Source organism: Phoca vitulina, unplaced genomic scaffold, assembly GCF_004348235.1.
Source record: "Phoca vitulina isolate PV1807 unplaced genomic scaffold, GSC_HSeal_1.0 scaffold12, whole genome shotgun sequence".
Lineage (NCBI taxonomy): Eukaryota > Metazoa > Chordata > Mammalia > Carnivora > Phocidae > Phoca > Phoca vitulina.
This window is the reverse complement of record NW_022589715.1, coordinates 3,981,117-4,004,943: the sequence shown is the minus strand read 5'-3', so window position 1 is coordinate 4,004,943 and position 23,827 is coordinate 3,981,117. Positions and strand designations below refer to the sequence as shown.

Sequence of the window (23,827 nt, the reverse complement as noted above, 5' to 3'; positions counted from 1 at the left end):
GATTCTTGGGCTTGCCCATCTGTACCTGCGTCACAGGGCTCGGAAGCACCACGACATGGAATGTCTGCAAGAGACTCCGCGTTTGGCACTTCCTGAACTCGGGCCCCACGCCCGGGGATCGTGTCGAAATGTAGATTCTGATTCTGTAGGTCGAGAGTGAGGTCTGAGGTTCTGCCTTTCTAACAACCTTGCAGATGATACCATGGATCATAAGAGGAGGGAGGAGAACAAGTAAGAAGAATCTGGAGAAAGCATGAGAAAGGCTGAGAAAAGAAGGAGGAGGAGGCCCAGAGCCGGGAGAGGATGCCCCAGATGACAGCACAGGCCTGTGGGAATAGCCGAGCATGTACTCTCTGCTTGCACAATAGAGTTACCTGGGGAGCTCTGAAAATTAATGATGTGTGGGTCCAACACTCAGAAACTCTGATTTAATCGATCTGAGGTTTGGTCCGGGAATTGGGATTTTCAAAAGGTCCCCAAGTGGTTCTAATGTGCACCGAGGTGGCCATCTGCTTCTCTAGCACAATGATCTAGGGATCAGGACGTAGGGAGAATGATCTCAGGGGAGCACTGTGATAAGCCCAGTCAACGTGCGATGGTGGCGGGGAGGGGAGCTGGTAAATGCAAGTGGTGGAAGTCAAGTGCAGTCCTTGTTTTATTTTTAACCTCCGGGAGGACTCAATGGGGAGGAACAGAAAAAGCATAGGATTTTTGGGTAAATGTTATTCATGGCTCACTCAGCCTTGAGACGGTGTCCCTGAGGACTGTAGCTCAAGGGCTCACCTGCTGTCTCTTAGAGTGTAGGGTAGAGGCACACTCTGTGTGGTTCGGCCCCGGAGAGCCGATGACAGGCAGGGGCTCTGGGATCCTGGTAGTTTCTGTAAAGGCAGTGGAGGGCGCGAGAAGACTGGGGTGGGCATTGGAGGGATCTGGGCTCTGGACAGCGTGGCCACTTGACTCCTGGGAAGCTGAGCTGTCTCTTGCCCTCTTGGCAGCAGACCGGAATTACAGACTAAAATACCAGCTCCTGGGTATTAACCAGATTCTGGTTTAATAAGTCTGGAATGGGACCCGGGCATCAACATTTTTAAAGCTCCCTAGGTAATGCCAGTGTGAAGTTGGGACCTACTTGCTCTGAGCCCCATGGAGCTGTCTCAGGCTCCAGCCCTGCCCACACCTCCTTTGCTGCAGACTCAAGAGAATGTGCCAGAATGTATTAGTTTCCTATTTCTGCTGTAACAAGTGACCATAAACCTAGTGGCTTCAACACTCATTAGCCTTACAGTTCTGGAGGTCAGAAGTCGGACATGGGTCTCCCCGGAAGGGCTGTGTTCCCTTCTGGAGGCTCTGGGGTGGGGGTGGGGGGCCCATTCCGTTGTCTTTTCCATCTTCTAGAGGCTGCTTGCATTCTTTGCTCACGGCTCCCTTCCCCCATCTCCAAGGCCAGCAGTCGTCTATCTCCGACCGCTCTTCCATAGTCAGATGTTCCTCTGACTGATAACAGCAAGGAAAGGTTCTCCGCTTTCAAGGTCACATGTGATTAGATGGGGACACTGGATAATCCAGGATAATCTCCCCATCTCAGGGTCCTTAACTTTAATCACATCTACAGAGTCCCTTTTGCCATGTGAGGACAACATATTCACAGGTTCCAGGGACTCAGAGGTAGATGAGTTTGGGGGCCACTCTTCTGCCTGCTACACCTGTCCTGATACTCGTTCTTCCCTCCACTCCGACCGTCCCCCACACGGTGGCCCAGCTGACCCAGGGAGCCTCTGGGCATCCTTCCTTCTGGGAGAGGGTGACAGTGAGGGGGCAGGGGGAGCCGCTGAGGATACAGCTGCAGCTCTTCAGTCCGGGGCCGACAGGTAAGATGAGGAGGGATGTGCATCCCACCCCAGAGCCACTTTCCAAAACACTGGGCAGCTGTGACAGAACCATGAGCAAAGAAAAGTCTATTTCATCTTGAAATGAAGAAAAACCAGCATTTTGCTTTGTTCTATAACTGTTTTCCAACTGTTGATATCCTAGGGTTGATTACAGAGTTCAAAAGAACTTGTGCAATTCTATTCCATTTATCCTGAAACTGGAGACTAAAACAAAATCATCTTGAAGGTCAGGGGGCACTTAGCTGCCGTGAAAATGCAAGCGGCGTGGCTTCATTCATTCTGCAGGCTAGAGTTCACCGAACAGCTACTTGCTCTGGCTGTTCTTTCACTCAGCCTTTCTGAGTCCCCGTTGGTATTAAGTGCGATCATGAGCCTGTTGCTGTGTACTTCTCCATTAGAACTCACGTGCCAGATGAGGGCTCGGTCCTTGGCTTTTTGTCTAAGGATAGTGTCTCCGTCTTCAGCGTGGTGGAAAGCCTCACTTATCAGAAGCTTTTTGGGCAGATGAGCAAAATCTTCGCTTTGAAGTCAATTCTGTTTGACATTTTAGGAATTAACCCAAGATTTAATATTTGTCCTCCCCCCAGAGGTCATGCATTTCACTGTGTGCTCTTGGGAAAGTCACTCAACCTCTCTGAGGGCAGCACTGGCCTCTCCTTGGGAGGGCTCATCCTTGATGGGCTGGTCATTTCTTTTAGAGCCTCATTTCCTCTCTATCACCAGGAGGTGGAAGCAGGATCTTTCTATGGCCCCAAGGCTCTGTGATTCTGAGAGAGCAGGGCTGATCCCAGTTATGGTAAGGTGGGCATTGCACCAGGAGAAGAATCAGATTCCCAACCAGCCAAGCATTGGCTCTTCCTGCTTTTCCTTTTCCAGAAACACAGACCCCATATCTGCGTTGACTCCTGCCTCCTCCCCTTTTCCGCCCCACTCCCTCCCTCTCTGGGCACTAAGACCATTTGGTAAAGAAAGGATTGGAGGGAACCCCTCAAGGAGAAAGCCAGGAGGCTGAAATCAAGCAATTTCACTTGTGCACGAGGATTTCCCCTCGTGCCTCATCACACCCTTCTTATACCGCCCTCCAATTTATTGTGTTCCCCACATTCCACTGAAGGATGCATCACCTCCGTGCAAAACATCATGTTGTTACTAATCACCCCACCTCCCGTCCCCACCTATTTCTAACCGGAACCGAGGCTGGAAGGAAGGGAGAAGCGGCTCATCTAGTCTGTTAGCCCAACATTCATTTATTGGGTGTCTTCCGAGTACAGAGCCAGTCACTGAATCACAGATTGTCAGGCTGCCGGAGCCCTAATACATCATCCCATCCACCCCCAGTACTTTATAGATGGCAGTGCTCCCATGGAGAGGTCAAAGCACCTGCTTTAGGTCACCCAGCAGCGCTCAGGCCAGAATTCAAGATATCCTGTCACTAGTTCATTGTGCTTTCCCCTGCGCCCTGTGGCTTAAGGAGGGTGCCGATGATTGATTCGCTTCTATGAGCATAAAGTGAAGGAAAACAGACACCATTTCTCTGAAGTGCTCCAAATTAATAAGGACCGGGGATGCAAAAAAGACGAATAGCAAGGCATTTTTAGAAAGTGAAATTGGAAAGCATGGAGGTAACTCTCTCCTGCAAATGGTGATCACATTAGGAAAACGTGGGGGGAAATGGTCTTCTGGGGGCGAGGAGGAGCCTTTACTGAATTGGTTTTCCTTCCTTGCTACATTGGCTCGTTCATCCACCTTCTGACTGGCACACACTTTTCTCCTGCCATTTTTCTTTTCCTTGACATATTTATTAGCTTATTTTCATATTATACTATAAACCTTAGTATACACAGCTTTTAAAGCAGATATTTTTAATGCAAGATGACACACCAAGCTTTGAACCCCCCAATAAAATTGACCGGGGACATCTGGTACTAAAATGCTTGCATATCCTCCCCAGAGGAGACTGCTCTCTGTTTGCTATCTTTAAAAAGTAGTGCAGGAATGAAAATAGGTTGACATTTTGAAAACAAGAAAACAATGACCAAAAAAAAAAAAAAAAAAAATCCTATTTTTCTACTTCAAGTTAAAGTCCTCAAGATAGATCCTTTGACATCGAGAGTTGACATTTGCAGCAATTGGTTATTTTCATCTATTTGACTCTGACTATATACAAGTGCCAGGTAACTCATCTACTAATTTTTCTTCACAGGAACAGGAGACAGTACTACATGTGTTATTGGGATTTAATGCTAAAAATACAAATGTTATACGTTCTTATGAAAATAAAGGGTTTTTGATTATTTCTTTTGACAGTTCAAAAATCAATATTCTAGGGCCTTTGATAGAACAACCTTGGTTAAAATACTGCTCCTGGAGATCCTTGGGAAATTTTGAAGGATCTGGAGACCCTCTGATTGTTGTCAGGTATAAATGTTTTTACTTTTTTGAGGGGGGGGCAGGCAAATAAGCTGGGGCCGCGGCTTCTCAGCAAGAGGCACCAAGGTCTATGTTAGTTTCCATTGTTAAGGTTAAGCTGAAGATCTGTGGGGAAGGAGGGTTCATATTGTGTCCGAGGGTCCTTTGTGGAAAGTGAGACCATTATCCTGCCCTTAATGGTTCCTGGTCAAAAGTCCATCATTTAAGATCTGTGCTTGTTTGCTCTTCCGATTGTTTGCTTATTATCTGTTAACATCTGTATATCGGTGTTTAGGGAGAAACCTATTATTATGAAATAAGATTGACTTATTACCCCCAATAAGAGAAAAGGTTGAGCTTGGATGTCAGTATGAATGCTCAATTTCTACCCTAACTAGAATAATAGGATGGACTGGGGACAGTCACCTGGTGCTCAGCTGACTGATAGAGGCCATTTCCCCTCCCCACCTAGTCTTCCCCATTACCTGGTAACCTTTTCCAGGACTAGCACAAAGGCCTAAGGCCATATGGAGAAAAGAGAAAGGTCAACCTATAGCACCGTATTTTCTAGGCGTCTTACCTATAGGTGGACAGGGCACAGGGTGCAGTCCACCTTCTTGGCCTACAGAAAAGGAAACTGAGGACAGAGAGGCGAAGCCCTGGCCCAAGACCACGTAGCTTGTTACTGGCTGAGCTAAGACTTGAATCCAGCTCTCCTCATTCCCAAATAAATACTCTCTCTACGAATCCTGAGTGCAAATGCCATTTACTTCTAAGTGTTCACTAACCTGTCCTTCCCTTCTGGAAAAGTCAGATTTCTTAAGTAGCACCTGAAATTGCTGCCATTTCTTTCATTTACATTTGTATTAGGGAAGAGGATGAATTTGTGCTATAGGACACGTTGGTATTATTTGTGGCACAAGATTCAGCATGTGGCATCACTCGGTTTCTGGATTAAGAACAGCACTTACCCATACTGAACAACGCCCATCAGTGGACCGCCAGGGCCAATGTCAAGAGCTTGGGCAACATCAGCCAGGAACTGCTTTTGGATTCGGAATCGGCGTTTGCCAATGCTCGAGCTCCCATCAATTAAAAATGACAAGTCAACTTTGCAGTCTGAGGAATGGAAAAGGGCTCTGTTATTCTGATGATCTCTCATTGCATTAACCCAGGCTTTCTCTCCTCTTTCTCCCCCAGGGCCCCCTGAGAATCCAATGCAAAGAAAGTAAAAAGTAATGGCAAGACGCAGGGTATATTCACTTATTTAAGTTCATAACAGATTTTCACTGGGCACCAAGGTCCTGGACACTTGGGCTAGCACTTATTTCTATAACTGCTTTAGAATTCTCTGTATCAGGGCGCCTGGGTGGCTCAGTTGGTTAAGCAACTGCCTTCGGCTCAGGTCATGATCCTGGAGTCCCTGGATCGAGTCCCGCATCGGGCTCCCTGCTTGGCAGGGAGTCTGCTTCTCCCTCTGACCTTCCCCCCTCTCATGTACTCGCTCTCTCTCATTCTCTCTCTCTCAAATAAATAAATAAACTCTTTAAAAAAAAAAAAAAGAATTCTCTGTTATCAGCCAACTTAGAGCCTTCAGAAGCAATGGCCTCCCGGTCAAGTGTGGGAAAGCCCTGAGGATGGTTTCCCCGGCTCAGACCACTTCAGTGCAGACCCCCCAGATGTAGAATTCACCAAGATTGAGTCTCAGGAGCTTGCGGTCTCTTACCCTCATCTTAATTTTGTAGAATTATGTGTTGGGTTTTTATAAAGGTATGAAGAATTCTGCAAGGCCAGTGCTAAGGGGAGGGCAGGAATGGTAGAATGAGAAATTGATACCAGTTGTCTTCACTTCCCCAGGTGAGGCAACCGTAGAATTACCCACATATATCTACACATCTCAGGACTTGTTTGTAGCAAGCTTTGACTTTTTTCCTTTCTTTTAGTTGTGATAAGGACTAGGACAGTTGTTCTGGCTAGGATCTCTGGACCCCTGTGCATACACGAAGGCTATGAGGAAGGCAGGGGGCTAAAAGCTCTTCTCAACCTTTCAAACGCTGCAGGAGTTGGTGGAAAGCCACATAAGCTAATAGTTAATGTCCTCTTTGCTCTCGATTGAAATTACATCATCTTAGTATGATAAAACTGATTATTCAATACTGTTCAGAAGTTCTTATTAGGAGGGGAATGAATCGTTGAACAGCTGCGATTTGGGAGACAAAAATATTTCAAAACAGAGTTCCATGGGGGAAAGAAAGAGAGAGGGACAGTAAAGGTAGGAATTTCTGGGCTGCAGTATCCACGAGGACATGCGAGCAGTGCTGTCCTTTCTGCCTGGGCATGCAGCCGCCTGGACAAGCCTGGAACTCTCTAGGCTGCAACACGATTGCCCAGGAGGCCAACACTAGGCTTCTCTTCTCTCCGATGCATGTTGCATTGCTTCCGTGCGACCGGGGTCTTCCCATTCCCCAGGAGGAGATCAGTAGGCAGGGAGGGATATAGGTATATATTAAACGAGAGCAAGAAATGGACGTGAGTTGACACAGTGTTAAGCAGAATCGATAAGAGATACTTATTAAAGAGTGATACTGCAGAATTGGCAGATTAAGGAAAAAAGTTATATCTGAGAATGTGCTTTATCATCTTGCACTGGCGCCTGGCAATGAAAGGCAGAGGAGAAGCAGGCGATGACAGAGACCTCCCTGGGCCTGGAGCTGACTCTGCTCCACCTGGAATCAGTGCCTTGGCTCATTAGTGGATCTTGCAAACTTTTATTTCCTGTCTGCCTGGACATTCAGTGCCCGCCAACTCGTCCTGTTCAGCTGGCTTCCCCTGTCCTTTGCTGCCCCCAAACTGCCTATGCCAAAGCATGATCCTGGAGATGAAGATTGGAAGAATCAAATAAAAGCAAGAAGTGAGAGGCTTAACGATACCGTGGAAGCCTGGGAAAAAGCAGAAGAGAAGCAGAACTGTTCTAAGGCTTGTGATGTTGTACCTCACACAGGGCCAACCCCTTCTTCCGTGGGTCTGAGCTGGCAATGAGAATTGTTGCCAGCAGGTGGCAGTGGTGTTCTTCAGGGCCCCCTGCTCACCACACCTGTGGTGTGCTGGAAATGAGGACTCCCAGGCTCCACCCAGATCTACAGCATCAGATCCCCATTCTAACAAGATCTCCAGGTGAACTGTGTGCACATGAAAGTTGGAGACGTGCCCCTGGTCAGGGGTTTTCCTTCCAGCTGTCAGCAGATTAGCTCAATATGCTTTTTAAAATGAAAACTTTTTTTAAAAAATAACTTAATTAGAATGAGGCCCAAAGGTGATTTTCTTTTTAAATAAATAAAGCACATGGATTTTGAGTCTCTGTTTTGCTTCTTCATAGACAATTTTTTTCTTATTTCTTACCTCTTGAGCTGTGCTCAGGATTGAAGTGCTCACTTCATAGCTAGGTTTTAAGAAGCTGAGATGCCCTCTATTTGCTTGGCTCTCTTTACTCACTACCCTGATGGCTGACATTGGAATCACCCATGCTCTCCATTTCCCACGATGCTTTACTGATCATGGTTTCAGCTCTGCGTGTGTGCTGAGACCTAGTGGCCTCCTCGTACTGAGACGAAAACATGCCGATAGGAAGATGACATCAATACTACAGGATAGAACTGAGTCACTAAATGTTCAGCATGAGCAATTTATTACTGTCACAGAGGACAGAGGTTGGAGGACAAGGAAGAAAAGGTAAGAGTGTCCACAGGAATCAATCTACCAATTTTCTTAATTGCTTTGGTTTTCTCCAACATATGATTTTATAGATGAATACTCTGTGCTGTCCAATGCATTAGGCTAGTGTTTCTTAACCCTGGATATGTATCAGATTTGCTTATGCAGCTTCAACAAAGGAAGATGCCCGGGAATCACTCTGGGATGGGCTTCTCAAGGTTTGACATGCAAAGAAATCACTTGATTCAGTAGGTCTGAGGTAGAGCAGGAGATTTTGCATTTCTAACAAGCCCACAGGTGAGGCTGATGTGGTTAACCTGGATCCCGGGTAGGAAGATCTAGGCTGAGGGTGATTCAGTAGGTATGAGCCAGGAATTGGGCATCTTGAGTTTTTAAAAATGTCTTCAGGTGATTCTCCTACATAGCTGGGTTGTGACTCCCAGCCCACCGGTGGCTGACTTGCAACGACTCTCTGAGGGAATCTGCAGGTGATCCCCTTGGCCTGCAACACTCAACTGCCTCTTGGTTTTCCTCTTTTTCCCTGATCCTTCCTTCCTGGTATCTTCAGGTGGCTTCTCCTCCACCTATTTAGTGCTGAAGTTCTTCAGGTGTAAGCCCTCTTGTTTCCCTCGGTCACCTTTCCTGTTTTCATAACCTTGGTTTTGAATCCTAGCTCATCATCTTCCAACTCTGAATTCCCAGGTGGGCTGCTCCTTCTCAAGTCAGATCTGGGTAGTCAACTGTCTACTAGACTGAATGTCTTGTGGAAGATGGCAGTCAGAAACGATCTTCCTGCCCCCACCCGCCCCATCCTAGTGGTCCTCATGGCAGCGCCCATTATCCCAGTTGCTCAAATCATCTTCGTCGGTTTCCTCTCTCACACCTCCACCTCCAAACCTCTAGATTCGTCCTTCTCTGTCTCCTGAATCTGCCTATTTCTCCGCATTTCCACCTCCAGCTCAGAGCTCTGTCTGCCATCCTGTTCACGGGGCCACTGACCCTGCTGGCAAGGCTGTCTCTTCCTTTAACCTCCTCCTTTGTCTCCCCTTTCCATCCCACCCTGTTGCCATGGTGATGTTGAAAAAATCTGATCCTTTCCCCTTCGTGCACACAGACAGTTTAAATCCTCCATAAGCTTCCCTTTCCCCTTAGAACAAAGTGACAGAAGAGAGGAGATAAATAGATCCAGGGTGGGAGAGAAGGGGGTTTGGGTAGGCTGAGTGTGGAGAGAGGGGAGCAGATCGGATATCATAGCCCCTCTGGGTTTCCAGTTGTCAGTTCACTTACTTGCATCTCCCTGGGATACTGAATCCAAAGACTGTGTGCTTAATTCTTCTTTTGGAACAAATCCTGGAAAGAGCAGTAAAACTTTTGGTGACTTACAAGAACAGGAAGCATCTGGCCTTACCCCAGGGATGGGGACATAATGGATATTCACACCCAGCTTGGGGTTCGGGGGGAGGCTTGGCTTAAGGCTGACTGTGCTCTTCTCCACACTGCCCCCGCCTTCAGAGATAAGAATGAATTACTGACAGCCTACTAAAGACACGGGACTCTCCTGGGTGCTCAGGGGGTTTGAAGTCAGAAGACCTGGGTCTGTTCCCTACTGCCTGTAACAGAGTCTGAGCCTTAGTTTCCTTACCCGCAAGCAGGAAACACTTGGCCAGTGTAAATTATCCCTCTGTAAAATTCTGAAAATCTCAAGGTCAGGGCATGGGTCTTGCTCATCATGTAAACCTTCACTGTGCCTACCCCATGTAGGTCCTTGGTCAACATTTGGTGATTGAGTCAATGAACAAAGATGGGTGAGACACATGGACAATCTAATGGCGGATAGACTGAGGGGAGGACCTAAGATCCCCAGTAATGCAAACAAGTAAGAGGGTCCAGAGAGCAACCCCTCCCCTCCACAGCCTGAGATTAGAGGTAAAGCTGCAAAAGGGTTTTGTGCTTTGAGAGTGTGCATGCGCGCGTGTGTGCGTGTGTGTGTAATTTCAGGCTCAGGAGTTTTCTTTAGAGCCATTTACATGGGAGCCAAGTTCACACATGTATCATTTAAGGGATTAAAGACAATCAATGAGAATCTTTTCAGGCTCAGGAAGGCCAGTGAGTTTCTCAGGGAGCACCAGAAGTTGGTCAGTTGGTCTCCCTGTTGTTGGGATGCCCGGGGGCACCCTCGCAGAGGCTCTGGGAGAGGAGGAAGGTGCTGGAGGTTCTGCTCGCTCTTGGCTGCGGTGAGCTTTCTCTAAGCTTGTTAGTTTTTCCAATTTGCCAAGCACATGATTTCATCTTTCCATGAAAGGTCAATCTGCTCATCCCACTTCCTCGCATCATTTTAAAAATTCGCTTTGGGTGTCTAACGGCATTTCTCAGCCAGGAGCCTCTCAGAGAAACTGTCCAAGGCTCCACGTTGGAGGGAGGGGGGAAGAAATGAGAGGCCAGCATCCTTTCCTCCACCCTGTTTCTCCCTACCAGTAAAATCTGCCCTCAGACCGAGAGCTGGATTTGCTGTTGGAGTTTCAAACACTTAATTCAGTAAAAAGCGAACAACACCCATTCACGTGAAGGGAAAGCTGAATACCCCTCTGCAAAGAAAGAAGGGGAAATAGCAGGCAGTCAGGGTATGCTTCGAGATGGAATGAGCATTGAAGCCTCATTTGGGGGCGAGGAACCCACTCACTCCCGTTGTAGATCTTAGTCTTCACGTTTCTCATTTGTTACCCGATGGACAAGAGTGGCCTCTGCGCCACCCGCTGGCTTGTCAGACTCTCCTAATTCTGTCATCCTATGTGTCTCCATCTAGTCATGGCCAGGAGGTTGGGCTGCCTAATTACCTGCATCTAAAAGGACCGATCCAGGTTGCCACAAGTCTATTTCCCCTGATTTTCAAAATTAAAAAGAAGCAAACTTGTTATTTAGGTGAAACCAGCAGAAGCTCTCAAATGAACTTCCAGGATGATAACATTTTTCAGTTGTGGCAGAGAGTTCAGTAAAGGAACATGGGACCAGGCTTTAGAAGGCCACCTAAAACCTTTAGGATTTTTCTCTTGGAAAACTCTGAAAACCAAAGACAGAAACATCTTTGCCTTTTCCATTCTTTCACTGTGCACCAAGAATCATAGAAAATAAGAATCCCAGGATTCGAGGGGGCCCAAAAGCTCACCCAATCCAAACCAATCTCCCCCAGCATGCTTCTACAACATCCCTACCAAGTGACTGCATGGCTGGTGCTTGAATACCTCCAGGGACAGGGAATTCATTACATAGTCAACCAAGATAGTACATTCCTTCTTGGACCACTGAGACTGTTAGAAAATGTTTCATTGTATCGATCTGAAATCTTAATCCATCCCTCTATCCATGCTTATGAAGCACCCACTATGTGCCCAAAGTCATTTTAGGTACCTCTGACTTACCCATCTGTTTATGTTCTCTTCCTTAGAACGACACAGAACAAATCTAGGCCCCTTCAGAGGGCAGGTGGTCCCCTCATTTCCTGAGTATCTGCTTCTCACGCCGTGCCACCTGCGCACTAAATAGCAAAGCGGCGCCTGGCCTTTCAGTAAAGTGGTGAACGCCCCCACTATAAGCTGGTGCTGATAAAGTAGAAGGGGTGGTCGGGAAGGGGTATTCTTACCCTGCAGTCCCTGACGGCTGTGGGGGGGTCATGGCCAGGAAGCGCTCAGAGGCAGCACGAATGTGTTATGAAGCCTCAGAAGGACACCAAAAATAGCTGTTTCTCTTCCTCTATCCCTTCTCTGCCCACCTCCCCAGCTCAGAAAGCTGAGGGCCTGATGGGCCCATCAGCTTGGCTGCATGCTGCAATGATGAACACACTCAAAAGAAGTGGTATTTTCCTTCGTATGATGAGGATGTCAGGCTATTTTGAAAGGCGAGTCTGTGTTCGTGCACATTCTGAGTTCATGGCGAGAACGGAGTTTAATTTGGCTCAGCCATTAACCAGGTGTATGACCTTAAACAACTCACAGACCCTCTGTGAACCTTAATTTCTTTGGGAATAACATTTGCATGCTGGGTGAGATGATCTCCCAGTTCAGATTTATGATTAATAGGTTTAAACCTTCTGCTTCTCTGTCGCCACCTGCTGGCAAAACACGCCCTTTCCCTAAAAAAAACCCAACACAGAACCCAAAAACCAGGGCTGGTGGCATCTCCGTTTTTGCTCGAGGCTCTCAGCCCCCTCGAATGCTACAGAGAATTACAATGCTGGGCAGACTTCAGCAGGAGGGAAACCGTTCGCTGACAGCAAGGATCTCCAAGCCCTCCTTCCTGTCCTGGGCGCCGGTCCTTCTGTCGGTGCCATTTATATTTGTTTGGGACAAGTATGAACCGAATCGCTTTTCTCCAAACGCCGAGGGCTGACAAATATTTGGACAGCTGAGACTTGGTGTTTTTGGACTTGGTAGTAATGGCACGTCAGTCTGTGGGAACGCTTACATTCTGGCGTCCAGGAGGAACCGGGTGATGGGAGGATGAAAGGCAGGGCAAGGCCCATCCTGGGTCCACCAAACCCTAGCCGGGAGCCTGGGGGGCGCGTCCACCTTCTCCGACCTTAAGTCTTCTCCTGTGTAGAGCTGAGGTCGTAAACACTTGTCCTGACCTGCCTGCCACGGAGGGAAATGTGTACAAAAGCACCCCGAAAGGGGTAAGGCAGTCTTAGAACACGAGCCTAATGTGTGCGGCCGTGCTTGCTCGCTCGTCTCCACACCGTCCGCGTCCCGGGGAGACACTGGCTCCGAAGGATTCCCGGGGTAAAAACGCAGAACCACTAACACTCCGAGAGCGCGCTGGGCGGCAGGCACTGGCCATGCCCGTGGCAGCGGTAAGTCACAATAAGCCCGTGACTTGGGTGACAACCACGACCCCGTTTTAGAGGTGAGGAGACCGCGGCAGAGGGCGAGGTGGAGCTGCGCCGGGCGCCGGGCTTACCCCCACTGTTCCTCACTCCCGGGAGTCGTCGAGCCGTGAGCATCGCAGGGTACTGGGTGAGGCCCCGACGAGACCCCACCTGCCCCACTCCCCGTAACTCACACTAAATGGGACGGCCCGACATCCCGCCTCGGAGATCCTGGTGATGATCTTCGCTCTGGTTGCAGCTTCTCTTCCCCGCCCATCTGGGAGCCACCAGCACAGGACCCAAGCGGGAGCGACGACACACGGCCCTCAGGGCTCTGAAGTCTCATGGGGCGGAAGCGCAGGTGGCCCGGAGCTTCTGCCCCAGAGATTCCCCTGGGGCGTGGGGGTGAGCAGGCGGCCGTCGAGGGGCGGCGGGCCTCCGGGGCGCCTCCGCCCCGCCCTCCCGGTGGCCTGGCTTCCGGCCTCGCGCCGCCCGCTTCCCTCGGACGGCTCCCTCTTGCGGACGTGAACCGGCGCGCGCCCGGCCAGCAGCTGACCGTGGGGTGTCCCCGCGCAGTGGTCCACGACCCTGGGCTATCGAGGAGGCTGAGGACCGTCCGAGGTTCTGGCGCGAGCTGTCGTCCGGGCGAAGCATCCACGGTCCTGGGTTTGCACACATGTTACCCTCCCCATCCATGGTCCTGGGTTTGCACACGGGTTACCCTGCCCATCCACGGTCCTGGGTTTGCACACGGGTTACCCTGCCCATCCACGGTCCTGGGTTTGCACACGGGTTACCCTCCCCATCCACGGTCCTGGGTTTGCACACGGGTTACCCTGCCCATCCACGGTCCTGGGTTTGCACATGGGTTACCCTGCCCATCCACGGTCCTGGGTTTGCACACGGGTTACCCTGCCCATCCATGGTCCTGGGTTTGCACACATGTTACCCTCCCCATCCACGGTGCTGGGTTTGCACAAGGGTTACCCTGCCCATCCATGGTCCTGGGTTTGCACACGGGTTACCCTCCCCATCCATGGTGCTGGGTTTGCACACGGGTTACCCTGCCCATCCACGATGCTGGGTTTGCACACGGGTTACCCTCCCTGCGAGCTCCATGTGAGATACTGGTTTGGGACCTGGCCACCTTTTCTCACGCAAACGACTTTAACTCCATGGTTGGGTTTCCAGGCCAGTGAAGCTTATTTGATCAAACATGGTAGTGTGAAGCCGAATGGTTCTGAGGCAAAGTCACTGAATTCTAACTGAAATTATCAGGGGCACCCCTCCCTCCCTGGGAATCCAGCAGGAGCAGCCATGCCCGCAGGGGGTCCCCGTCCCCGCTCAGAGGGCCCAGAAGGAGGGTAGAGTCTGGCGGCAGGGCCTTGAGGGGGCAGAGGACCAGAGGGTGGGACCCTCTACCTGTAGAGGCAGAAGTTCCCGCAGCACAATTCTAGAATCTGAGAATATCCGATTCATCTCTGTAGTTCTAACCCAAAGCACAGTGTCTGACATACAGCATGCTCAGTAAATTGGTATTTTTTAAAATTGAAGAATGGTTCCTCTGCAGTGGATGTGTGTGTGGGGGGGTGTGTGGCTTAAACTGGGGATGTGTGAAGTTACATCAGTGGGCAGAAGGCATAGCGGGAGGGGCAGCAGGAATCATTCATGGGTTTTAAGTCTGGTGTCCTGTGGAGCAGAGGATAAGTATTGAGGTCAATGACAACCTCATTAGGTCCATATATAGCTGCTCATGTCTGTTAATGGGTTGCCCTAAACACAGATGAGGTATTTAGTGGGGCTCATGAGATTTGGTCCCATGTGGTGTATTTTTATCAGTGATAAGAATAGAGGCAGGTGGCATGTTCATCAATTTTGTGGATGACATGGGGTGCCTGGGTGGCTCAGTTGTTAAGTGTCTGCCTTCGGCTCAGGTCATGATCTCAGGGTCCTGGAATCGAGCCCTGCATCGGGCTCCCTGCTTGGCGGGGAGCCTGCTTCTCCCTCTCCCTCTCCCCCTGCTGTGTTCCCTCTCTTGCTGTGTCTCTGTCTGTTAAATAAATAAATAAAATCTTTAAAAAAAATTTTTGTGGATGACAGAAAAGTTGGAAGGACAGTTAATACACTAAATGACAGAATTAAGATTCAGGAAGATTACAAGAGATGAAACTAAAGGAGAATTTCATAGCGATAGGTGTGATATTCTAAGTTGGGTTCAAAAAACTCAGTGGCACAAAGATGGGATTGGTGTGACCCACTTCTCTAGAAGAGCAAGAGAAAATGTCCTGGTGGCTTGAGTTATTGCCAGTTCAGGAGGAGATGAACGGATGGGCTGACAGGACTTCTGCCAAATGCAACTTGGGATGTTTTCATGGAGGCGGGATATTTAGGCTGGGAGAGGTAGTTCCCGGGCACACACCCTCGTGGGATCGCATTCTGCTCTGGGTGCCCCGCTCTGTGTCACTCACAGACTGTAGTGTAGCTAATGGGTGTACCGCCGGCCACAGAAGGACCTGTGGGAGGAACTGGAGAAATTTATCCTAGAAAAGATGGGACCTAAACGTGGACATGAAAGCTCCTTTCACATATTTGAAAGGCTCTCAAATTCATGCTCTTAAAAATGACTGAAGATCCCAAAGGGCTGTTGTTTGTGGGGGTCATATCTATTGTTTTTATCATATTAAAAATTGATGTGTTCTCTCATCTGAAACAGAATATTAACTATTTCCCATTTAACGATAGAGCTATTCTGTTTTAACATACTTTTTATGAGAAACAGCTGTTTTTTTTAAAAAACAATTCGGTGAGAAGAGTGACAACTTTCTTCAATGTCTGGCATAACAGAAGACAGACCGAATCTGATATCTGTTCCTCAGTCTGTGTGATATGTTGTTTTGGTTCAAGTACACAAAGAAAATCTGGCCTCACAAAGTTGTGCGGTAGGAGAAGGGAGAACCTTACAGAATCCCTGGAAGTAAGGTCCTCAGAAAACACTTTGAGAAGCTCCAGTTCAAACAAATTAGGATCTGTGGGCCTGAGTTCTAGAAAGTTCTGTCTAACAGTGATGCGGCTGGGAAACCCCTGACCGCTCACTCAAAGTTCTCTGACACTGGCGGAAGCCTCTATCTGGCGTGCCCCAAGGGATTTATTTGTTTGGTTTCAAATGAGACCAGAGGTACTTTATGCAATTCTTCCCAATCCCATATTTTCAAGATTTTCTAGCCAAAAAATTGGGTGACTTGCCTGATAGGCATGATTGTCTCTGAAGGGAGAGCCGGCAGAAGGGCATCTAAGTGTTCTGACCTGCCTTTACTCACGGTGTGTGAGTGGCTTCCGTCCACCTGCAGGAGCCCCAAGGAGGCTGCAGGACTAGTGAGGTCTGGGCACCCGCGGGCTAGGAGGTGCTCCCAAGGCCAGGGCTCTCCGGGAGTGGGTGGGAGGCTCAGAGCAAAGTGTCGGGGATGATGATGGAGGGAGAGGAGCAGCAGAAATGGGTAGGATTTGAGGGTTCATAGGGAGCTGGGAGCATCTGTGAGACTCAAGGAGATAGAGCATATGGGAGCATGAAGGAGAAGAGAAGGCTCAGAGCTAGAGGACCAGAGGCAGTAAAGTTCGAGACAGGGAGTGGGATCAAACACCGCAAGTAACCTTGGGTTGTTGGCAGTGACAAAGAGGAGCTGGAGAGCAGGTAATGTGCCTTGTTGCACCCACCCCCTGAAGCACATCTGATTTGCGGTGGTGTATCTGGGTATTTGAGCTCAGTCTCCGAGGTGGGTCCTGGGCTGTGCAGGGTGGGGGCACAGCCACCCAGCTGGGGACCTCTCAAACCAACCCAGCCCGGGAACACTATTGGGTGTCCCGACTGCCAGAGATTTTCTCTCTGACACACTGAGAACAGACAAAGCAAAGAGACATTTTCTGGAGGTGAAAACACCCTGGCCTGCCCCCAAGCTCTGGTGATGTGGAGATGAGCTGCCGAGGCTAGCCGCGGGTGTGGAGGGAGAAAGGTGTTTGCCAGTGCGGTGGAGCCAGGGCGGTAAGCAGCCGGCAGCTTTCCCGGGTTGACCTGTGCTCTGGCAGGTTTCTGGAAAGCAGCTCGGGGAGAATCCTGACTTTGGATACCCGAGGGGATGACACAGCACCAGCTGATTCACATGCAACCTGCAAGCTGCTCTCTTCCCTTCATTTGCCCCTGGTTCCGCTTTTCCTCGGAGGTCGGTCAAGCTGTCTGTGGTTGGCTCTCCTTTTGGGGGTTGTGGAGGAGGCAAAGATCCTAGCCATGGGGACAGGAGGAGGGAGTGCCCTATGCTTGGCTGCCTGAAGAGTCCCACGGGCCTGTTGAAGGCTAGGATGCCCTTGGAGTACTTGCTTTGCCCAGCGATCTGATTCTTAAAACCCTTTGTCCAGGACAACAGCGTGTCCTTTGGCAAAGGTACAATTGTGCAGCTCCTATCTGGGGGCGAGTCCTGTCTGGGGGCTCCCGTGGAGCCCCTGCTCTGATCCGGTATCAAAGCCAAACAGAACCTACAGTCTCCAGGAATCTTTTAACCTGCAGAGGACAGACTGGTATCCCCCAGCAAGAGTAAGGCCTGAACTCTTTTCCTTGGGAGGTCCAGACCTGCCCCCCCCTGCCCCCCAGCAGTGCCTTGGGGCTGCAAAAGGTATCAGCTTGTGGCCCAAGCCCTGAGCAGAGTGTGTAGAAACCATCCAGCCTTGCTGGATTTTTCCTTTCTAATCTCTGCAGGCCTCACGGGCATTGCAGAGAAGAGAACTTGCCTCATCCCTCTGCAATGCCCGTGTTTCGGCCAAGCCTTTTAGGGATGCGCACAGAAGTGAAGAAAGGAGAGTCGGGAGTGTCATAATTCATAGAATTCCTGGAGGCGAGAGAATGCGTTTCTATTCCCCATATCAGAGAAGCACCCAACCGAAGTCGGCCCTGCCCTTTCCTAGACAATGCTAAAAAATGTTCTCCTTCTTTTACCCTAGTTCCTCAAGCACATACCCTAGAGAGTATCCCTTTTCAGCTTTATAAGAGCCTAGTTACTGAATCCTTAGGAATTTCGATCACAACCTCCACAAAATTGCCTGGAGGGAATGACAACTGGTGAAAGCCTTGCTTATTTAATGGCTCCCTTGTTTTCCTTTCAAGTTTCCTTACAAGTGGGGCCCTTGAGCAGTATCTTCTGTTGGAATCACTGGTTTAAGGCTCTCTGTCCAAATCTAAATCAAATGGCAAGGATCTGGGAAGACAAACGCCACAGAAACACGCTCGACTTCCACCAGGAGCTGGAAAGGTGAGTTCAGGTCCTTACCTGGACTGGCGCGGCCGCTGTTCTGGCTGCTTGCGGGAGAGCTGGGGGACCAGCGATCTGTAATAACATTGCACTGGTCAGAACATGAATTTTAATCTGTTCTCATTCTTTCCATGATCCGACCTAGCAAGACATTACCAACCAAGGTCAGAACTAAGGTAAAGCTTTGTCCTTGGGTGGTCTGAATCTGCCCCAAGGAGGCCCTGAAATGGAAAAAGAAGGGGGGTGGTGGTGGGGATTTAACTCAAAATACTGACTGAAAATTCCAGGTAATAATAACCCCTGTATTTCACAATTGTCAAAGTAAGTATCTTTTGCTAAAGGGCCGTATTTTTTTACACTTCATTATTCTTACAATAATTCTCCTCAACTGTGCCACTCCTGAGGAGGCTAAAGTAATCCTTCAGTAGCAATGTCACTTAACATTTCACAATTTGCTCAAATGGCGTTAACATGGTATTGATGCAAATAGCATTAGCTTTCAGTCATCTTAAAGGCACACAATGGGTTATCCTCAATTACTTCGTGAGAAAATCAAATACACTTCAGCATTCATTATTTATCGGGCAATTTCTCTGAAGCAAGGCTTTAAAAGGGACGCAAAGTCCGTTTTGGGGGAAAGGGAACCATGTGAAAATGAGCTGAGGGAAAGAACCAAATTTCACAGAGGGGAAGAGATAGAAGGTCATGGAACAGTATCAGTTCCTCAGAAAGCCGAATCTATCCACAGTCAACGTTTCACTCCCTTTGACTTTGTTCCAATTATTTGAATACGGACTCAAAGTAGCTTTGTTTTCTCTCCAATGGTAAAGAGAACACGTGCTCCCTGTAAAAATACGTACCATGTATGGTAAGAACTCACCTGCAATCCTTCTATCCTGCAGCTGCTGGTACACAACCATGGCGTAAAGTACTGTTGCCCTCTCTCTAGGCACACGTTCTCACGTGCAGCACACAAGTACCAAAGCGAGATCAGCACCCGTGCCCTTTTGTCGCCTCCTGCTTTGACCGAACAGTCTGTCACGGGCCAACCTCATGTCAGTAAGTGCACACATTCACCAAAATGTTAATAGCTGTGTGGTAATTGCTCTAACCATTCTGATGGTGGACAACTGAACCGCTGATCTTTATTTTTCTATGAGGAACACCACCTGTGTCCAGGCTCCTTCTCACCCTCAGATGATAATTACCTTAGGATATACTCGCGTAAGTGCAAATTCTGGGTCGCTCACAGTTCTTCCACTGTGCCTTGCCTGGTCATGACCTTCCCCCATTTTTCTATGGGAAGGTTCCTCTTTTTCTTGCTATTTGTAAGATTGGATTTTAAGAAAACAAGATAAACCTTCAGAGAGGAGATAAGTGTTGGCGAGAAGGGAAATCGCCTGTGGGGGGCGGGAAGGGCAGTTGGAGATGCTGGTCTCCCTCGGCCTCCCTGGAAAGGTGAATGCCCACAGCCATCCGCATGCCTTGCCACTAGGTGGCGCTCTGCTCCCCTCCTTGGTCTGCCCCTTCTTTGTGGACAGACGTGATCAGTTAGGTCTCCTGAGGCAACTGTGGCACTTCTTGGAAGGAACCTGACTAGGAAAATAATGCCCAGCAAAGCAACCCCACCCTTGGAAGCCTGTGGTAGGTTTAGCTGACCCTGCAGCAGGCCTTTTCCAGAACTCTTTCTTCAGCGTATCTGTGGATCTGGTTCTACAGGCTGCCCCCTCTGGCCCTGGGCTGCGGCCCTGCAGCTGCCCAGCTCCCATCGGTGCCTGTGTAGTCCTTGGCATCTCCCATGACGAACAGAACAGCCTCGCTCTTGTCCCTCCGAGAGGTCTCTATTGCTCTGGCTCTTGGCTCCCCTACCCCCAGCCTTGACTTGTTCTGCGCTATCTTGTTAGGTTTACCCATTCATGGGTCAGTTAAGGGGTGTCCAGCCCCATCTTCCTTGTTCTTCCACCTATATCAGCTCCTCTCCCTGGGCCGGGAGAGCCCCTCTCTTTTCCGGCTACGAAGTTTCCACTTTCCACTAGACTCCCTCCAAGTTCTTACGTTCTGTGTGAGCGGCAGCTCTTTATCTCGTTGTAGAGCAAAGAGGACTCACAGACCCCAAATGCAGATTGTTCCTGTTCTGGCTACACACTTCTAGGCGTCTAGAGCTGAAGCGACCTGTTGCAGGGATCTCGGTACAATGTGTTCCTACGTGTGGCCCAAGATCCCAGAACGGTGCCTGACACATCGTAGGCAGTCAATAAATATTTGTTGATTGGATAAATAAATTAGCTTTTACTTGGCCACCCCATCCACAACCAACTTCTAGAATCTTTTGACTCTAGTCACATATAAAAAGAGAGGGGAAAGCCCTTAATAAATGTAGTAACAACAACTCACTTGTCTATAAGCAGTAGAAGAGTTACTCTGTTAGAGTTGGCAGAACATTCTCAATTCATTTGAAGAAGAAAAGGGATTATCTGTGCACTAAATATTATTTAATTTAGTTGGGCTAAAATATCACAGCAAGTATCTATGGCCATACATTAATATAGGCATTCATGAAAGTAGATGGGCGATTACCTGGGGCTGGGGAGGGAGGGATTAGTTCATGGGCACAGGGTTTCTTTTTCTTGTTCTAGAATCGGTCACGGTGATGGTTGCACAACTTGGTGATTACTAAGAACCACTGAATTGTACACTTTAAATGGGTGAATTGTATGATACGTGAAAATTATCTCAACTAACTGTTATTAACAAAAAGACATAGGCCTTCAAGCACCCATTTTCACTTCTCTTCGTTCCTACAGAAAATCCTTTGAGTTGGCAATATCATTTTTTTCTCACCCTCTGTCCCCTCCTCCCTGCCCAGTTTGGCCCCTTTCTTGGCAGCTACGGTGGGTGCGGGCCGGAGCCCTCACTCTGACTGTTTGCCTGGCAGTCTGTGGGGCGGCCTGGGCGCGGGGGCTGGACGAGGTTGAAGAGGGAGGCCGATGGGCTGGGAGGCTGCCGGCCAATGGCCCTGTGCCCCGGCCAGGAATAATGAGACTGTGCCAGGGTGGGAACCACAACCTGAGGTGGTTGAGGTTTCTACAAGCACAGGCCCAACGTGTCCCAGGATTTCCAGGCTCCCAGTGTAGCCAAATAAATATGCCACATGTTTAATTATATGTGTTATATAAAAATCGACCTCCTCCAAGGAGGCCCCAGGAGCAAACAACTTACTCAAGTCCTCCGAAGTCTTTGAAAGAATTAAGGGCTCTAAAAGTCAAGAGCCTGAAGTTCAGAAAGAGGAAAACTCTTCGCTGTGGGGCTCCCTCATCCAGCGTCCATCCTTTCCTTCCTTCCTTCCTTCCTTCCTTCCTTCCTTCCTTCCTTCCTTCCTTCCATTTCTCTCGCTGGCAGGCACCCTGAGCCTGTGCTCTGAACACCGGCCGGGGTTACACGGGAACAGGATGGGGGGCGTGTCCTATGTATTCCAGACAGTATTTTTATGGTATTTTTATTTGGGGACTTTATATCATAGTTTCTTCCATGGGTCATTCATTGAACGGCCTGATAATACTCCTAGATTCGCAGAGTCATTAGGAATATTGAATAAAGGGTGCACGGTGTGTGCGGCCCGGGGAAGCCTGGACCGACCTGCGTTCCGCTGTTGTTGTTACTCATCGCAGCGGGAGTTGGTGGTGCCCAACGGCCTGCTTCTGCGACGGCCTCATCCGTGCCTGCGGCGCTCGTGGATGGCAGGGGCGCCTGCTGCAGGCCAGTCTCAGGAGACCCCGGCTGCTGGGGGTTCCGCTTCTCAGCTGTGTGAGCTGGGCGGGCTTGCTCACAGCCCTGCTGCCCGGGGTCCTCATCAGGACGAGGGATTAGTCACAGTAGAAGTCGTCCATCCACTGCGATCTACTGCAGACGGCTGGTATGAGGATGTCCTAGGCGAGTGTTTGTAAGGTGCTTCGAAGAGTGTCTAGCGCCTAGCAAGTGGTGATATTATCAGAGAAAAGGATGAATACATGGCTGGGCTCTGATACGTATGGGAGGGGGGAGGGCCACGCTGTGTGGCAGAAATGTCTGGAAGCTGGAGGTGACACTGAAGACAAGACCCCGGCACTTCCTCCTGGAAGGAAAAAATGGCCCCAGGTGGGAAATATTTAGAAAGGCCTGCTGAGACAGAAGTGTCACTCCTGTTGTGGAATTTTCCAGGCTCTTGCCAGAATATATTTACAAGTGAGAGGGGTGCTTATTAGCCTTGGGCGGCTGGCATGTAAGCCTGTGTAGAAACTAGAGATGGGGTTCTCAGATGAGCTCTTAAGGTCCTGTTTGATGTACTACCGAGATTAATTTCATAAAATGGACTTTGGTAAAAGCTAAAACATGACTTAAGAGATGGATACATAAAAAGCAATCAGAAAAGGAAAAAAAAGTAGCTCTCTGGTTTTCCCTATAGGAGTTTTGCTTTGTTTTGTTTTGTTTGCTTCTAATATTTGGAGACTTCCAGGAATATACAATGTGTCACTTAAAACCCAACAGTATTTCCACTGAAACCACTATTCCTTCAGCTGAGCTCTTGGAGAAATGAGGATTTTGCAATAGGAAGCTTTTGTGTAATATTCTACCTTCCACAGTCCCGCTCTTGAATCTGTCTTCAGCCCCTTCTACATGGTTTGCTTAGCTCATAGCTTGGTCCTGAATTAGCATTAGGCTCAGGTCTACCCCTTGAGTCTGGAAGGACACAACCGCATACTCCTGGCCCAGGTCTTAGCACGAGCCCTCACCCAGCTCAAAAGGTGGGAGATGGGCACTCCACACAAGCATTCAGAAAGCCCAGTCTCCTACTTTGCTAGCACATGACAACACACAGTCTAGCTACTGACCCAGCTCCCAGCTCCTGTGGCCCACAGGCTGTGGTCTCAGGCTGCTGGTGGTAGAACCTGTGGATGGGGATGGCTTTGGCAGGCTGGTGTGGGTGGCTTCGGTGGCCGGGGCTCCCGTTACCTGCATCAGGGTGACCGGCTGTGCGGTTGTTCCTGGGACTGGTGGCTTCTGATAGGCTTTTGTTGCCTCACCTGTAAAAGAGACGAAATGATACTGGGGCCTACAAAATCGTTGGTAGGCTCTTGAGTACAGAAACAAAATAAATGTTTATTGAACGCTAGGTTTGAGCAAAGATCTGTGCTAGCTGCTGTAGAGGATAAAATCCACCTGTCTGAAAGGAATGTACAACCTGGATGGAGCAATGAGCCACTAAACAAACCAAACACTAAATAACAATAAAATATTTAAACAATTTAAAAAAATATTTAAATACTACAGCAACATAGAGAGGGTAGAACTCAATTAACAGTGAAATTAATTTGCCAGATGCCAGAAGCAATGGTTCATGAACTTTCTTTTTCTTTCTGTCTTTCATCCTCCTTCCTTCCCTCCTTCCTCCCTCTCTCTTTCTTTCCTTTTGTGTCAGTTAGCATTGACCTAGGGATGGACGAACCCTTGGGGCTTTCTCTATGATTGACTCTTAGAGAATGCATTCTAGATGTTCTAGCTTAGATTGGTTCATGGCTGGTCAACTAACTCCTCTGGGTCCCAGTTTTCTCATCTGTAAAATGGGGTGACAGAAATAATTAGATGGTAAGGATCATCTAGATTCTACTTCTAAATTGGGCTCTTCATTC

At 49.0% G+C, this 23,827-nt stretch overlaps 1 protein-coding gene across 2 annotated transcripts in view; it reads right to left on the bottom strand.

Annotated features, from left to right (window-relative positions):
- VIT (vitrin) overlaps positions 1-23,827 on the bottom strand; it is a 101,136-nt gene that overhangs the window by 18,081 nt on the left and 59,228 nt on the right. For both annotated transcript variants that reach the window (XM_032410289.1, XM_032410290.1), the window contains exons 7-10: positions 23,030-23,221; positions 18,180-18,236; positions 9,297-9,359; positions 5,270-5,417 (exon numbers count right to left, since the gene is read on the bottom strand). In XM_032410289.1, coding sequence (XP_032266180.1) covers positions 5,270-5,417; positions 9,297-9,359; positions 18,180-18,236; positions 23,030-23,221 — 460 coding nt within the window. The remainder of the gene's footprint in view (positions 1-5,269; positions 5,418-9,296; positions 9,360-18,179; positions 18,237-23,029; positions 23,222-23,827) is intronic.